At 43.6% G+C, this 18,290-nt stretch overlaps 1 protein-coding gene across 2 annotated transcripts in view; it reads right to left on the bottom strand.

Annotated features, from left to right (window-relative positions):
* Positions 1–18,290, bottom strand: part of LOC126161977 (ATP-sensitive inward rectifier potassium channel 8-like) — a 158,676-nt gene that overhangs the window by 47,742 nt on the left and 92,644 nt on the right. For both annotated transcript variants that reach the window (XM_049918176.1, XM_049918184.1), the window contains exons 3-4: positions 12,154–12,324; positions 2,859–3,160 (exon numbers count right to left, since the gene is read on the bottom strand). In XM_049918176.1, the coding sequence (XP_049774133.1) occupies positions 2,859–3,160; positions 12,154–12,324 (473 nt within the window). The remainder of the gene's footprint in view (positions 1–2,858; positions 3,161–12,153; positions 12,325–18,290) is intronic.

Genomic DNA, 18,290 nt, shown 5'->3' with positions numbered 1-18,290 from the left:
CAGCTTTTCCTTATCAGCTATGATTCGACTACTCTTAAACCTATGATGAAGCTTTCTTTGTTTCCGTAGTACCTTTCGTACATGATTGTTATACCACGGTGGATCTTTCCCATCGCTTTGGACCTTAGTCGGTACGAACTTATCTAAGGCGTACTGGACGATGTTTCTGAATTTTTTCCATTTTTGTTCCACATCCTCTTCCTCAGAAATGAACGTTTGATGGTGGTCACTCAGATATTCTGCGATTTGTGCCCTATCACTCTTGTTAAGCAAATATAATTTCCTTCCTTTCTTGGCATTTCTTATTACACTTGTAGTCATTGATGCAACCACTGACTTATGATCACTGATACCCTCTTCTACATTCACGGAGTCGAAAAGTTCCGGTCTATTTGTTGCTATGAGGTCTAAAACGTTAGCTTCACGAGTTGGTTCTCTAACTATCTGCTCGAAGTAATTCTCGGACAAGGCAGTCAGGATAATGTCACAAGAGTCTCTGTCCCTGGCTCCAGTTCTGATTGTGCGACTATCCCATTCTATACCTGGTAGATTGAAGTCTCCCCCTATTACAATAGTATGATCACGAAACTTCTTCACGACGTTCTGCAGGTTCTCTCTGAGGCGCTCAACTACTACGGTTGCTGATGCAGGTGGTCTATAGAAGCATCCGACTATCATATCTGACCCACCTTTGATACTTAGCTTAACCCAGATTATTTCACATTCGCATTCGCTAATAACTTCACTGGATATTATTGAATTCTTTACTGCTATAAATACTCCTCCACCTTGCGGTATATATTCCATTCTGTGTCTAGGATTTCGTTACTGTTCACTTCCGGTTTTAACCAACTTTCCGTTCCTAATACTATATGCGCACTATTTCCTTCAATAAGAGATACTAATTCAGGAACCTTGCCCTGGATACTCCTGCAGTTTACCAATATTACGTTAACTTTTCCTGTTTTTGGTCTCTGAGGACGGACGTTCTTTATCAACGATGATAATGTCCTCTCTGGTAAGCCGTCAGGTATTTTATCGTTTCGCCCAAGGGGGGGTCCCTCTAACCTAAAAAACCCCCGTGTGCACGCCACACGTACTCTGCTACCCTAGTAGCTGCTTCCGGTGTGTAGTGCACGCCTGACCTGTCTAGGGGGGCCCTACATTTCTCCACCCAATAACGGAGGTCGATGAATTTGCAACCATTATAGTCGCAGAGTCGTCTGAGCCTCTGGTTTAGACCCTCCACACGGCTCCAAACCAGAGGACCGCGATCGACTCTGGGCACTATGCTGCAGATATTAAGCTCAGCTTGCACTCCGCGTGCGATGCTGGTTGTCTTCACCAAATCAGCCAGCCGCCGGAAGGAACCAAGGATGGCCTCAGAACCCAAGCGGCAGGCGTCATTCGTTCCGACATGTGCTACTATCTGCAGCCGGTCACACCCAGTGCGTTCAATAGCTGCCGGAAGGGCCTCCTCCACATTACGGACGAGACCCCCCGGCAAGCACACCGAGTGCACACTGGCATTCTTCCCCGACCTACCCGCTATTTTCCTGAGGGGCTCCATAACCCGCCTAACGTTGGAGCTCCCTATAACTAATAGGCCCGCCCTCTGTGACTGTCGGGACCTTGCCGGAGAATCGGCCACTGGCCCAACAGGAGAGGCATCCTGTGGTGGCTCGGAAACGATGTCATCACCACTAGGAAGCACCCCGTACCTGTTGGAAAGGGGTAAGGCAGCTGCCACGCGGCCAGATCCCACCTTCGCCTTTCGGCCAGGCACGCGCGAGCCCACCACTGTCCGCCATTCACCCTGGAGTGATGGCTGACCGGTAAGATGCTCACTGCCGGAAGACGCAGCGACATCAGGGGTTCCATGTGATTCCAAGGCCACCGAAGTAGGCATAGGTCTCACCACAGTTGCCCCAACGCCACTACGAGCCGACGCCTGCGCCTCGAGCTCGATGAGCCTAACAGACAAAGCCTCCACCTGCCCCCGAAGAGTGGCCAATTCTCCTTGCGTCCGCTCACAACAACGACAGTCCCTACACATGACTATGTTTACCCTACCCTATACGGTGACAAATTCCCAAGATAATCTTCTGATGAGCTACTCTGATAATCAAGAAACACTCACTGAAATACGAGACGCGAAAACTACGCTAGGTTTTCCCAGAAAAACTATTTAAAAGCTAAGCGCAGCAAATAAGTACAAAAACGCTTTATACAAACAGTACTCGCTGCTGCTGGTGCTCTCGCTCTGGCTGTCAGAAGACAACTGCTGATTCAAGTGACTAGTGGCTAACGGCCGCGAAACAAACAAAAGACGGTTTTAGGGCGCTTTCTGTTCTAAACGATCAAGAAAACACTAAGAAATCTAACACGAAAACTACGTAAAGTTTTATCAAGAACTGTTAGTTACTATGCAGAGCAGATAAACACAAATAGAATCCCTTCCTTAGTGGAAGGTCGTAAACAAAATGCAAAATAAACGCTTTATACAAACAGTACTCGCTGCTGCTGGTGCTCTCGCTCTGGCTGTCACAAGACAAAAGACACAAGACAAAAGGCTGGCCCCAAATTCCGCCTCGGAGAATATGTCACAAAACAGTTAAAACACTGAATAAAATTCACACGAATCACGGGCAGATGGCGCAAACGAATTTCTTCCCTTTCGTTACCTTGATGACTGTGGCTTCAGGAAGGGTACCCGGCCGCAAAGTTAAACAATAAAGTAATATTTGTCAAATCCTGAGAAAGTGGATCCCGTAATAGACGGGATAAACGCTAGTGAAAAGAAGAAGAAAGAAAATTAATGGGATATGTGGGGAGATTGCAACTCTGGCTCGGGGTACCTGGTGCGCATGTCCGCGACGCGGAACATGAGGCAGAGGACGCCGTCCCGGCGGCAGACGACGGCGTGCCTGCTGAAGGCGATGGTGCGCGTGCGCTGCTTGGGGCGCACTACCTTGGCGAACATCATGCCCAGCACGGCCGTCTGGATGGTCACGCCGACGATGCCCTGCGCGCACATGAGGAAGATCGCCTCGGGGCACTCCTCCGTGGGCATGCGCGCCCCGAAGCCCGTCGTGTGCTGGTTCTCCATGCTGAACATGAAGCACGACGTGAAGTTGTAGATCTGCGTCACGCACGGCACCTGCAATGCACGGTTATCGTAGGCTTTCGTTGCACATCAGTATTTCAGACCACAACGATAAAAACCATGTCAATCTTGGAAGGACGAAAAGAAACAGTAATGAGTATTTCGAGTGCACAGATATTGATGAATTTGTTTTTCTTAGGTTTTAATAACTCATTAACATGAATGGCGACAGAGGTGGGGAGCTAGATTACTTATATCTTAAGAGAAAACAATAAAGGCTACAGTATAATGTTTTGCCCACGTCGGGGGCATTGGAGGAACACCTTGTCAGTTGGACAAGGTGGGGGCGGGAGGTGTATCTGCATATAGTATTGCTGAATGTGTAATTGCATAGGAAAATTGTGCGAAACTCTATTCAGGATGAACATTTGGATCAGGAAACGAATACCGTTGTTTAATTCCAGTCTCACATTATTTGGGAGCTGGATGAACACCGATACCTCTATAGTTCCTCCCCACCCCCTCCCCTCCCCCCCTTCCCTACTCCATTCGCGAATGATGCGGTGGGATGAGTACTAGTTTCCTTGACATTCCCGTAAGTGTCATTTCGCGAGATGTTTTTGGAAGAAAGTAATACCATGTCCGACTCTTCTTGGGAAATCTGCTCTCGGAATTTTAACAGCAAATGTCTCCGTTATGCGCGAGGTCTCTCCTGTAATGCTTCAAACTAGACGTCGACGAGAATCCTCGTAACACTCTTGTACTTACTGAACGAACCCGTAAGGAAAAGTGCCTCTCTTCTTTTGATCTTCTCTCTCTCTCTCTCTTCTACGAGAACATGCTGGAAAGTAATGTCTACCATTTTTTATGTGAAAACTCTTAAAGCTTTTTGGGCAATCAATCTTAATTGACATTCATCTTTATTCTTCATGTCTTCATAATGATTTCTCAACATAGTCACATGGTAACGAACACATTCGCCCAACGAGAACCAGTTTGTCGGAACCTTCACCGTAGAACGTTTGACTTCGTTGCCGGAGCCACAACCTCACCTCTATTTGCACTGCTTGGTCACTATCAAACAATGTTCTCAAAGGTGTTCTTTAAGTTTCGGAAAGAGATGTAAATCGGATGGCGCCAAGCTGGGACTGTATGAAGGACTATAATGACAGTGAACATAAGGCGCTGTGTTGTTGCAGACTTCGCAGCGCTCGTGTCTGGTCTGACATTGTCAAGCTCAAGGACAGGGAGGTCCATGTGTGGACGAATACTTCAGTTCGAAACTCATTACAACGCGCTGTTCCTCTCTCACCGACATAGTCGCGTTACACATCGCCATGTTACCCACCACAATTCGGAAACCTCTATCGGCAGGGGCTGCAAACATGTAGACATGAAAAATGTAAAATGTTAATAACGTTTGTTTTACTTAAAAATCTTTAAGAATTATCTCATAAAAAATTCGTAGGCATTAGTTTTCAGCACAACCTCGGATTACTCCTGCCTCGTCTGAGTCGCAGGCTGAGGATTAATACACAATAGCTGGTTGAGCGAATGTTCGGTAAAAAAAAAAAAATGCTTTTGTCGATGAATCATATTTCGCTAAGGTTCTCCCGATAATCTTATTCTGGGCTTTGCTTCTCCTGTAACTATTTTTTTCTGTTCATTTCCTTTAGGTCGCTCCCGACAGTTGTTGTTTTTGTTACCGTTGTCTTCATTCCAAAGACTGGTTAGATGCAGCTCTCCAAGCTACTCTATTCTCTGCAAGCCTCTTCATCTCCGAGAAACTACTGCAACCTGCATCCTTCTGAATGTGATTAGTGTATTCATCTTTTGGTCTCCTTCTACAATTTTTACCCACCGTGCTTCCCTCCAGTACTAAATTGGTGGTCCGTTGATGCCTCAGAATGTGTGCTACGAACCGATTTCTTCTTCTATTCAGGTTGTACCACAAATTTCTCTTCCCCCCAATAGTGTTCAGTAACTCCTCATTAGCTACATGATCTGCCCATCTAATTTTCAGCGTTCTTCTGTAGCACCACATTTAGATAGATTCTTTCTTCTTGTCTAAACCGTTTATCGTCCATGTTTCACTTTCAGTCATGGCTGCACCCCATACAAATACTTTCAGAAAGTACTTCCTGACACTTAAATCTATACTCAATGTTAGCAAATTTTTCTTCAGAAACGCCTTTCTTGCCACTGCTAGACTACATTTTATATCCTCCCTACTTCGACCGTCATCAGTTATTTTGCTTCCCACATAACAAAATTCATCTACTACTTTAAGGGGAGTTGGGATGGAACAAGCTTCTTTTTTCTTGTCTAAAATGTTTATCGTCCATGTTTCACTTTCATTCATGACTACACCCGGTACAAATACTTTCAGAAAGGGCTTCCCAACACTTAAATCTATACTCAGTGTTAGCAAATTTTTCTTCAGAAACGCTTTTCTTGCCACTGCTAGACTACATTAATATCCTCCCTACTTCGACCATCATCAATTATTTGCTTCCCACATGACAAAATTCATCTACTACATTAAGTGGAGTTGGAATGGATTTTTTTTTACATTTTCGGATTTTTATCTCATTATAAAATTTGCAATTTTCCGAATAAAATGATATACATATCACTTATTGGTAAATCTCTCAAAAAGTAAAGTATGACTCCAAAACGAAGTGTTTTTAAGAAGCGTGGGTTTCATGGTAATAGATTTTCGAATAAAGGGAAATATTGTGTTCAACATGTGGTGTGTGAAGTTACAGACAATGAAATTCAGGCAAACTCGTCAGTATCTAGTGGTACACAGTTTTCTCAAAATGAAAGTGATGTAAATAATAGGATGGGTTATATTCTGATAGATTTACACATCCTGACAAGGGTGTTAGGTGAATGTGTGTGTGTTGAAAAATATGTGGAGGGCCAGTTAGTTTACATGAAGACATGGACTAGCCAGAAAACTTATCATTAACTGCGCCAGTTACGAATATACTCATTCGTTTTGGAATTCTGATAAGTGTAAGGATAATTATTTTGAAGTAAATGTCAGGTGGTTTTATCGATTGAGAGCTATTAGCAAAGGACACACTGCAGCAGAAACAATGTGTGCCATGATGAATATGCCACACCCAACTTGTCAAATCGACAAGTATGCCGGATTTATTTGAGCTGCTGTGGAATCTGTTGCATGTGAGTCAATGAAGCGTGCTGCAAACGAAGCTGTTGAAATAAATGATGATATGACTGACATACCAGTAGCTTTTGATGGCATTTGGCAGAAGTGCGGCTACAGTTAGGAGAATGATGATATGACTGACATACCAGTAGCTTTTGATGGCATTTGGCAGAAGTGCGGCTACAGTTAGGAGAATTCTGTTGCTGCAGTAACTAGTGTGGATACTGGAAAGGTAATGGATTTCCAGATTTTAACCAAACATCGTTGTAAGTGTAAATCAGATATCAAGAAGGGCATATCTGTGATAAAAATTATAAAGGAATTATTGAGGCCTCTGCAACGATTGAAATTTTTGGTCAATCTATGAACGAAAAGGGAGTGTGTTACACTAAGTTCTTAGATGATGAAAACTCAAAAGCATATAACAGTGTAGTAGCCGCTCAGCCTTATGGTGGGACGATTATCAAAAAAACTGGAAAGTGTTGGTCATGTCCAGAAGAGGATGAGCACCTGGCTGACGAAGCTGTAACAACGTTTGAGAGACAAGAAACTTCCTGATGGTAAAACCATAAGAGTCAGGCTTACAGACAAAATGATTGATGAACTACAGAAGTATTATGGGATGGCCATTAATAATAATACTAAGGATTTGTTGAAAATGAAGCAGGCAGTATGGTCTACCTTCTTCCACAGACTGTCAACTGATGAAAAACCAGTATACCACCTTTGCCCTCTTGGACCTGATTCATGGTGCATTTACTACAATGTCCAGTACTCAAACAGTTCATACAGCCATAAAATATTCCGTCCCAGCAGCAGTCATAGATATCATAAAACCTATTTGCAGAGACCTGGCAAATCCTGAATTACTGAAGAAGTGTCTGCAATGTCAGACTTAAAATCCCAATGAGTCGTTCAATAATCTGATATGGAACTCGCTTACTAAAAAATGTTTTTGTTTGAATGAAGACACTAAAGTGGGGGGGGGGGGTGGGGTTCAGGGATGCTGTTATTGCTTTTAATGATGGAAACATTGGGAGGGTGAAAGTGCTACAGCGTGTGGGAATTAATCCTGGAGCAAACTGCATCAGAGAACTTGAACGGATGGACAAGGTTCGCATTGATAAAGCAGAATATGCACCACAGTTGGCCACTAAGGAGTCCAGAAAGAAAAAACAGATGAAAAAACTTTGATAAAGATCAAGAGGATGATATACAGTAAGGTGCAGGGTGCTTCTGAGTGACTAAAAATAAAAAATTAAGCATATATTAAATGAGTTATAGTCTTTTGAAACTTTAGAAGCCGTTCCTGAAAATTTACGTTTCCTGTTGCATTTTTCCCTAAATCTCAGCAAGCACTACGAGCAGAGTATTCAAATAACATACATACCCTGAGTCTACTGAACTGAAAGAAGAACATCAAGTTATGTATAACTAAAATTATTTATGATAACGTACAAAAAAGTACACAAAATTGTAATATAGATAGATAATATAAGCGATAGATAATATAAAATATTTCATATGTCCCGTGAAACAGCAACAGTGACCAGCATATTTGATGAACTTTTCGATTGTGTTGCCAACGAATGTGTTGATCCGCGCAAATTTTCGCCTCGAATTGCCAAAAGATTTCTCTATCGCGTACTGTACCCAATGTGAGCAAAGCAAGATTTGCATTGGACTTCTGCTGCAATACCATTTTCCAGATAGAATCAAAGCGGGATACTAAGAATGCAGCTGTATGCTGTACAGGTGTCGTATGTCATTGTGTGGGATGGAAAGGCCTGCACTTGATCTGTCGGTACAGGGACGGTTAATGCTGTTCGTGGATGACGTCGTAGTTGTCATCCAATGATGTCCCATATGTGCTCGATTAGAGACAGATGTGATGATCGAGCAGGCCAAAGCAACATACAGACATTCTATGGAGCATGTTGGATTACAACAACGGTATGTGGGCGAGCGTTATCCTGTTGGAAAACAGCTGTTCATGAATGTCAGCACGACATTTCGAATCACCAGATTGATATTCAAATATGCAGTCATGGTGCGTGAGATAACCACGAGAGTGATCTTGCTGTCATACGAAATGGCCCACCAGACCAGGTGTGGGTCCACTGTGTCTAGCACGCAGACAGGTTATTTGTATGCCCTCAACCAGCCTCCTTCTAACCAACACATCACCATCACTGGCACCGAGGCAGAAAACTCAACTGACTTCCATTCTGCCTTCCAACGATGTATCGTTTGACGCCACTGAAACAGCAAACAGCGGTGGTTTGTGGTCAGTGGAATGCACGCTGCAGGGCGTCTGGTTCGGAGTTCACGTCTACGTCTACGTGATTACTCTGCTATTCACATTAAAGTGCCTGGCAGAGGGTTCAATGAACCACCTTCAAGATGTCTCTCTACCGTTCCACTCTCGAACGGTACGAGGGAAAAACGAACACTTAAATTTTTCTGTGCGAGCCCTGATTTCTCTTATTTTATCGTGATGATCATTTCTCTCTATGTAGGTGGGTGCCAACAGAACGTTTTCGCAATCGGAGGAGAAAACTGGTGATTGAAATTTCATGAGAAGACCCCGTCTCAACGAAAAACGCCTTTGTTTTAATGATTGCCACTCCAATTCACGTATCATGTCTGTGACACTATCTCCCCTATTTCACGATAATACAAAACGAGCTGCCCTTCTTTGTACTTTTTCAATGTCATCCGTCAGTTCCACCTGATGCGGATCCCACACCGCACAGCAATACTCCAGAATAGGGCGGACAAGCGTGGTGTAAGCAGTCTATTTAGTAGACCTGTTGCACCTTCTAAGTGTTCTCCAGTGAATCGCAGTCTTTCGTTTGCTCTACCCACAATATTATCTATGTGATCGTTCCAATTTAGGTTATTTGTAATTGTAATCCCTAAGTATTTAGTTGAATTTACAGCCTTCAGATTTGTGTGACATATCGCGTAATCGAAATTTAGCTGATTTCTTTTAGTACTCATGTGAATAACTTCACACTTTTCCTCATTCACGGTCAATTGCCACTTATTGCACCATACAGATATCTTACCTAAATCATTTTGCAAGTCGTTTTGATTATATGATGACTTTACAAGACGGTAAATGATAGCATCATCTGCAGACAATCTAAGACGGCTACTCATATTGTCTGTCTCCTATGCCGTTAACATAGATCAGGAACAACAGAAGGCCTATAACACTTCCTTGCGGAACGCCGTATATTACTTCTGTTTTACTCGATGACTTTCCATTTATTGCTACGAACTGTGGCCTTTCTGTCAGGAAATCACGAATCCAGTCGCACAACTGAGGCAATATTTCGTAGGCATCAGTTTGGTTAGAAGACACTTGTGAGGAACGGTGTCGAAAGTTGTCCTTGACGTAGCCGATTTGTAAGAGTTCGTTGTGTCACTGTGGTGCCAACTGGTGGAGAAATTGCTGCTGCAGAAGCAGCACGATGTGCCAGAGCTATACGCCGAACACGATGGTCTTCCCTCTCGGCAGTGCCACGTAGCCTTCTGGAGCCCGGTCATCTTGCTACCGTACCTTCTCGTGATCACCGTGCCAGCAATCGTGTACAGTTGCTACATTCCTCCCAAGTCTTGCTGCAATATCGCAAAAACGACATCCAGTTTTTCATAGCTCTTTAACACGACCTCATTCAAACTCACTGAAATGGTGGTAATGTCGTCTTAAAGCGATTCAAGACTAACATTAAATCACCACGCTCAGTGTCAAATGTAACTAACGCTCACGATCGTTACAGCAAGTATTGAAAGCAAACGTGATCTGCATCCTCTTAGTGGCGGTACTAGCGACACACTTAAGCGACTGGCCCTAAATTTGAATAGACACCCTCTTTCAGATGTAGAAATACGCCTACAAACTTTCGTTTTTATTTTATTGATTTTTATTTACACGTCAAGTTCCGTAGGACCAAATTGAGAAGCAAATCTCCACGGTCATGGAACGTGTCAGTACATGAAATTGCAACATAAAAGTAATAACAGACAAAAATAAATGATTATTATCCGAAAAAAAGTTAGTCCATAAGTTTAAGTATACGCAATCAACAATACAATAAGCATCAGCTTAATTTTTCAAGGAAATCCTCACCTGAATAGAAGGAGTGGCCCATGAGCAAACCCTTCACTTTCGATTTGAAAGCGCGTGAATTACTGCTAAGATTTTTGAAGTCGAGTGGTAGCTTATTGAAAATGGATGCAGCAGTATACTTCACACCTTTTTGCAAAAGAGTTAAGGAAGTCCGATCCAAATGCAGGTTTGATTTCTGCCGAGTATTAACCGAGTGAAAGCTGCTTATTCTTGGGAATAAGCTAATATTGTTAACAAGAAATGACAGTAAGGAATATATACATTGAGAAGCTAATGTCAAAATACCCAGACTCGTGAACAGATGTCGAGAAGAGGTTCGTGAACTTACACCATTTATTGCCCGAACTGCCTGTTTGTAAGCAAAAATATCCTTTTAGAATTGGAAGAGTTGCCCCAAAATATAATACCATACGACATAAGGGAATGAAAATAAGCAAAGTAGACTAATTCTCTTGTCGCAGGATCACTCACCTCAGATACCGTAGGAACAATAAAAATGGCAGTATGAAGTCTTTGAACAATATCCTGAACGTGGGCTTTCCACGAGAGCTTACTATCTATCTGAACACCTAGAAATTTGAACTGCTCAGTTTCACTAATACCTTGTCGGTTCTGTGAAATTAAAACGTCAGGTTTTGTTGAATTGTGTGTTAGAAACTGTAAAAACTGAGTCTTACTGTGATTTAGCGTTAGTTTATTTTCTACAAGCCATGAACTTAGTTCATGTACTCCACTATTTGAAACCGAGCCAATGTTGCACACAACATTCTTTACTACCAAGCTAATGTCATCAGCAAACAGAAATATTTTAGAGTTCCCTGTAATACTAGAGGGCATATCATTTATATAAATAAGGGGAAGGAGTGGCCCCAGCACTGATCCCTGGGGCACCCCCCACTTGACAGTACTCCACTCAGACCCCACATCAAAGCCGTTATCAACACTGAAATTTTGCTGCCTGTCGTTAAAGTAAGAGGTGAACCAATTGTGAGCTACTCCCCATATTCCGTAATGGTCCAACTTCTGCAGCAATATTTTGTGATCAACACAATCAAATGCCTTAGTTAAATCAAAAAATATGCCAAGCGTTTGAAACCTTTTGTTTAGGCCATCCAGTACCTCACAGAGAAAAGAGAATATAGCATTTTCAGTTGTTAAAAGACTTCTAAAGCCGAACTGTACATTTAATAGCAAATCGTGTGATATGAAATGATCAATTATCCTTACATACACAGCCTTTTCAATAACTTTTGCAAACACTGATGGCATAGAAATAGGTATAAAATTATCTACATTATCCCCTTCTACCTTTTTATAAAACGGCTTTACTACTGAGTACTTTAATAGCTCAGGAAACTGACCATTCCTAAAGGAAAAATTACAAATATGGCTAAATACAGGGATAACATGTACAGCACAGTACTTTAATATTTTGCTAGACACTCCATCATAACCATGAGAGTCCTTAGTCTTCAGTGATTTAATTATTGACTCAATCTCCATCTTGTCTGTATCAGAGAGGAGTATTTCAGACATCAGTCTCGGAAAGGCATTTGCCAAGAAAATTATATGATTTCCTGTAGAAACTAAATTTTTTATCTCGTACAACTCCTTCTTGGCGTTGCGGTTTTTGTCCGTCATTGTACAACCGATACCTTGCTGACTCGCTTCGAAGTGGACAGTTTATCCTCAAAGCCAACTGAAAATAAGAGGTGGAAAAGAAAAACTTACCCATCCCGTGTCTTCTTGAAAGGGAGGCAGGTTCTGCGGTTCGAGGTCTCCGTGGGCAAACGCGATGAGCCACCAGAGGAGCGCGAAGCCCAGCCACGTGAGGAAGAAGCTCAGTGACAGCAGCAGCAGCAGCCAGCGCCACGGCAGGTCCACTATCGTCGTGAACACGTCCTGCGGCAAGTCAACGGCCAGTCAGCGTCCTCGTATCTTCACGCAGAGAAGGTCAGTGGCACACAGTTAAACAGAGGTTTACAGCTTCGATCTTCAATGACGCAAAATCCATTACAGAAATGCGACGAACTTGCTGGAGTAGTGCAGAAATTGCATCTCTCTAAAAACATTCCTCTTTCTGAAGCACGCCGCAGCCCAAACCACCTGCTCCTGAGAAAATTCACTGAACATAATTACAGATTTCAGTTTCATGCACCTTACAATCAAACATTAATCCCAGCGTCTTTCTCATGGTTTCTCTAACAGCTAAAGATTTTTCGAACACAGAGTCCCAAAATTTAACTGAGACGTACGATGTGAAATTTCAAGCTGAATTGTTTAAAAGCTAATTTTTTTTCCTTTCGGTACCAACAATATGGTCCCCTGTAAGTTTATGCACTACTGGCCATTAAAATCGCTACACCAAGAAGAAATGCAGATGATAAACAGGTATTCATTGGAAAAATATATTATACTAGAACTGACATGTGATTACATTTTCACGCAGTTTGGCTGCATAGATCCTAAGAAATCAGTACCCAGAACAACCACCTCTGGCCGTAATAACGGCCTTGATACGCCTGGGCATTGAGTCATACAGAGCTTGGATGGCATGTACAGGTACAGCTACCCATGCAGCTTCAACACGATACCACAGTTCATCAAGAGTAGTGACTGGCGTATTGTGACGAGCCAGTTGCTCGGCCACCATTGACCAGACGTTTTCAATTGGTGAGAGATCTGGAGAATGTGCTGGCCAGGGCAGCAGTCGAAAATTTTCTGTATCCAGAAAGACCCGTACAGGACCTGCAACATGCGGTCGTGCATTATCCTGCTGAAATGTAGGGTTTCGCAGGGATCGAATGAAGGGTAGATCCACGGGTCGTGACACATCTGAAATGTAACGTCCACTGTTCAACGTGCCGTCAATACCAACAAGAGGTGACCGAGACGTGTAACCAATGGCACCCCATACCATCACGCCGGGTGATACGGCAGGATGGCGATGACGAATACACGCTTCCAATGTGGGTTCACCGCGATGTCGCCAAACACGGATGCGACCATCATGATGCTGTAAACAGAACCTGGATTCATCCGAAAAAATGACGTTTTGCCGTTCGTGCACCCACGTACGTCGTTGCGTACACCATCACAGCCGCTCCTGCCTGTGATGCAGCGTCAAGGGTAACCGCAGCCATGGTCTCCGAGCTGATAGTCCATGCTGCTGCAAACGTCGTCGAACTATTCGTGCAGATGGTTGTTGTCTTGCAAACGTCCCCATCTGTTGACTCAGGGATAGAGACGTGGCTGCACGATCCGTTACAGCCAGGGGGATAAGATGCCTGTCATCTCGACTGCTAGTGATACGAGGCCGTTGGGATCCAGCACGGCGTTCCGTATTACCCTCCGGAACCCACCGATTCCATATTCTGCTAACAGTCATTGGATCTCGACCAACGCGAGCAGCAGTGTCGTGATACGATAAACCGCAATCGCAATAGGCTACAATCCGACCTTTATCAAAGTCGGAAACTAGATGGTACGCATTTCTTCTCCTTACACGAGGCATCACAACAACGTTTCACCAGGCAACGCCGGTCAACTGCTGTTTGTGTATGAGAAATCGGTTGGAAACTTTCCTCGTGTCAGCACGTTGTAGGTGTCGCCACCGGCGCCAACCTTGTGTGAATGCTCTGAAAAGCTAATCATTTGCATATCACAGCATCTTCTTCCTGTCGGTTAAAGTTAGCGTCTGTAGCACGTCATCTTCGTGGTGTAACACTTTTAATGGCCAGTAGTGTAGTATTGCAGTGATACTGGGTGATCTTCGTCGTATGTTATTAATGATCGTTCATAACAGAGATTATGTGTGACAAGGGTGTGGCGTCGATAGTTACGATGCCACTACGTAGGTGCACACTCTCGTAAGTTGGCACTACGAGAGAAGACTAACTACACCGACCACAGCGCCTTCTGGCCGACGCTGTGGAGCTCAGCGAGTGCCCTCTTGATTTCGGCCCATTTAATCAAGAGCAGATGGCCTGGAAACATCGCTTCGACAACCGAGTGGGCTAGCTTGCTATTGAAACTTTGATTATACATGGACTACATCTTCACAACTACGTGCTCATCCTAGGCAAAGTTATGTATGCATTTGTTATTTACTTGTGTTTTTTTACTCTTGCCGCAGTGGATACACCGGTTCCCGTGGGATCACCGAAGTTAAGCGCTGTTGGGCGTGGCCGGCGCTGGGATGGGTAACCTTTTTGCCGCCATGCGCTGTCGCCATTTTTCGGGATGCACTCAGCCTCGTGATGCCAATCGAGGGAGGTAGCTACTCGACCGAACAGTAGCGGCTTCGGTCAAGAATACCATCTTACGACCGGGAGAACAGTGTGCTGACCCCACACCCCTCCTATCCGCACCCTCCACTGAGGATGACACGGCGGTCGGATGGTCCCGGTAGGCCACTCGTGGCCTGAAGACGGAGTGCTTTTTTTGACTCTTGTAAAAGGTATTAGAGTTACATGCAGTACCGAAGTGCTTCACCTCTCCTGCTCCTACTCGCTTCCTTAACTCTCGGCCTGCATTACAGAAGCAGTTCACAGAAGCAGACCAGGTGGGGTACAAAAAAGGGTGTTTTTTTGTCGTTAGTTATATGACAGCTGATGCTTCTCAACCGATGCGGCATCGTACCCCTTCCGTTAAGCGTGAACCTGCAGAGAGAGGCGGTCCTTAGTCCCGAACACGAGGGAACAAGTTCTTGACAGTTCAAACTATTTCAGCTGCAAACAATGCTGGTCCTGCGAAAACCAAAAATGCCACTGAATATGTTGATCCTCGCACATTTCCGCCTCTAATTGCTGTAAGACTTCTCTGTCGCGTACACAACATGAGCAAGGCAACATTTCCATTGGAGTTCTGCTTGCAGATGATATCTGCTGCAACAACCATTTCCAGAGAGAGTCCGACCCGTATACTAAGAATGCGACAGTCCGTTGAAGTACCGAATGTTGCGCCACATTTTGCTGCAGAATTTATTTCATCGCAGTGAGTGGTAGGATAAATTTCGCCGTTGAGCTTCGGTAGATTCGAGCGTATTCGCCAAGAGGAAAGACAACGGAACTGATGAACCATTATGTTAAAATGATTTAGAAAATTGTTCTGGTTTAGCTGCCTATTGGACTATCATGGACAATATTTATCTTCTCATGTGCGTAGTCTAGTTAAAAAGCCGCCTACTGTTCTACAGCACTTGGTTAAACTCAGGACACCGGCAGTGAAGAAGACGTTACAGAATATTGGTCTTGTGAGGCGAAATTTCCAAGTAGAATTGTTTTTACAATTTTGTCTCTCTCGTAACGAGAGACAGAGTAGCCGAAATCAGCATAAAAGCAGGGTTCCTATGAAAGTAATAAGCAACGTCTCAAGCATACATGCATCGAATTTATTATAAAAGTAGTAGATACATATAAGACATAAACAGTCATGATGGAACTACAAAGTTTTCTTCATAACACAAGTAACAAAGTAAGGCGTTTGCATTTCCTGGATGGAAACTGGTACAAAGACACTCATTGTCCTGTTGTGTCTGCACTGTTAGGACTTTTTCCAACCTCCGTTCTTCATAATTACCTCAAAAATTCTCTTCGGCGTTGATTTTGTTAGGATTTGCAGTTATTGTAGTGAAATTGTTGTCCACCCTTCTCATAACGTTCTTTTCAGCTCATATATGGTCTGAAATTGCCTGCCATTGCGATAAACACGTCTTGGAAGCATCCCCCAAAGGTTTTCCATGGGGTTCAAATCCAGGCTATGTGCAGGCTAGGACAAGACACCAATATCTTCATCTTCAGAACACTTTGTTGTATCATGAGCGTGCACAGATGCCTTGTCTTATTGAAAAATTAGAATTTCGTCCCCTAGGTCCTCATGCATTCTGATCCATTCTGTCTCAGTACCTTGTAAGGTAGCGTCATAATTTTGCCCCTTAACATACTATTTTAAATATAGAAACGTATTCTACTCATCAAGCCAAGACGTTTGATAGCACACATGCCCTACTTCAAGTAAAGTGACACTAATTTGAATAGTATGGAGAGTAATCATTCACATATGGCCGACATGAACTCGACACTAACAAGCATTCCCCACTTTTCATTTAAATAGCCACGTAATATCTCAATCACTTTGAACTGAAGTTGACGCAGGTAGTTCCCAGCCTTCAAAAGAAGTAGAACATGGAATGCATTTCAAGAGGAGCCATAAAAAAAAAGCCGACCCTTGCAGCGGGGACGCCGACACCATTAACTAACAATAAGCCATTAAGCGCGATTCTGTCACTCACGTCTGGGTGGAACGGGAAGAAACATCTTAGCATAGAGGAGCAATACATGGAATTCACATTCAAGAAAAATGTTGAGTCCCACAAAATAAAGTTAACAGTGGGGCACAGAAGACTGGACAGAACACATGTAGAAAGACCACACCTGATGTCTGGAAAAGCTTCCAGGAAAGGAATACTTTCAGAATAATAACGGGTGGTCTTTGAAAACCGGGAAAAACATTGTCGCTTTGTTTCTTCTTTTCAAAACAAACCACAGTGGAATGCACTGCTATTTTCAACAAATATTCGCATACCACGTGATGAAGGTGTGGAGAACACAAGGTTGAACGTGGACAGTTCTTGTGTGGGTGGAGTCTGAGAGTATAGGAGCGAAACATGAATGCCATAGGCCAGAAGGAAAATATTTTCCACCCCCCCCCCCTCCCCAATAGGCTACTCAAGTTTCGTTGGACCAAAAGAAACGACGCAAGTCGTACCACAATCAGCATTGGCCGCTACGACTTGTGGTATGACATGAACACAAGGTACTGTAGGGAGAACAAAAAAGATATACAGACTGGGGCTGCGGGTAGAAGGGAGAGAGATCTCTTCAGACCAGGGCCATGTATAGGTGGAACACTTCCTGTTATGTTGGCCTAGAAGAGCTTCTTAGTGAACACTTGTGTTCACAGGGTTCGAAAATCTCGTAACATCTCCAGAGTGGAGATTAAGGATTTCTAACCGAGTTAGTTATGTTCTGCAGAACAATTAAACAGGGCAGAGGTGTACACGTCGCTAAGCCAGAGCGAGTGGACATTGCCAATAGTTTAGCTAGGGAAAAAACACAGTTTTTCGCCTCTCGGTTGATACAGTCAAGGTCAGGATTGTATCTAGGTGTACAGGTTCGCACAGCGTCGACGTGCCGCCGTCATAATATGCCACTGCCGACCACAGCAGCCGCCGATAAAGCGTGGTAAATATCGCGTTCGCTCAGGTGCTCAGTAAGGGAGGCATTAGCTTGTGTGTGCACTTCAGTTCTATTGGAGATTGGAGTTGTGTTACGTATTTTCTTCTCATTCCCTCGTGTCCATGCTAGCCACGTATCGTGTGTGTGTCCACGGGGCTTAAAAGTCAAGAAATGTATTGGCAAATATGCGTTATTGTCCAGCTAAAATAGCATAGACAATAGGGAATACTAAAGTGGTGTGAGTGTAATATTTTGGAAGGTGAATTGTTTTGCGACCACTGTATTGTAAGTTACGCTAGGGGATCTTTTCTCATGTAGGTACGCTTTTGAAAGGTTGTTACATGTTCATGTTACTCACGATTAATTTAATTTACTTTGTCAGTATCTTCCAATTTATAGAGGATTTTCCAATGTCACCAACTATACGCTTGAACCCAATGTGTATGGTGATTCTGTAATAAAAAAATTTAGTACAGCTAGCAGTGGTTTGTGTATTCTAGAGTAAAGGCTATCCCTTCGTCACTGAAACACTTTGGGGCACGTACGACGGCTGTTTTCTACTTTCTAATTGTGACATCATCTGGGACCTCCTTATCTTGCAGGTCCTGGGTTCATAGGCACTTTAGTTCT

The sequence above is a fragment of the Schistocerca cancellata genome, chromosome 1 (assembly GCF_023864275.1).
Source record: "Schistocerca cancellata isolate TAMUIC-IGC-003103 chromosome 1, iqSchCanc2.1, whole genome shotgun sequence".
NCBI classification, from domain to species: domain Eukaryota; kingdom Metazoa; phylum Arthropoda; class Insecta; order Orthoptera; family Acrididae; genus Schistocerca; species Schistocerca cancellata.
Note: the sequence above shows the minus strand (reverse complement) of the source record. Positions and strands in the feature narration are given on the sequence as shown.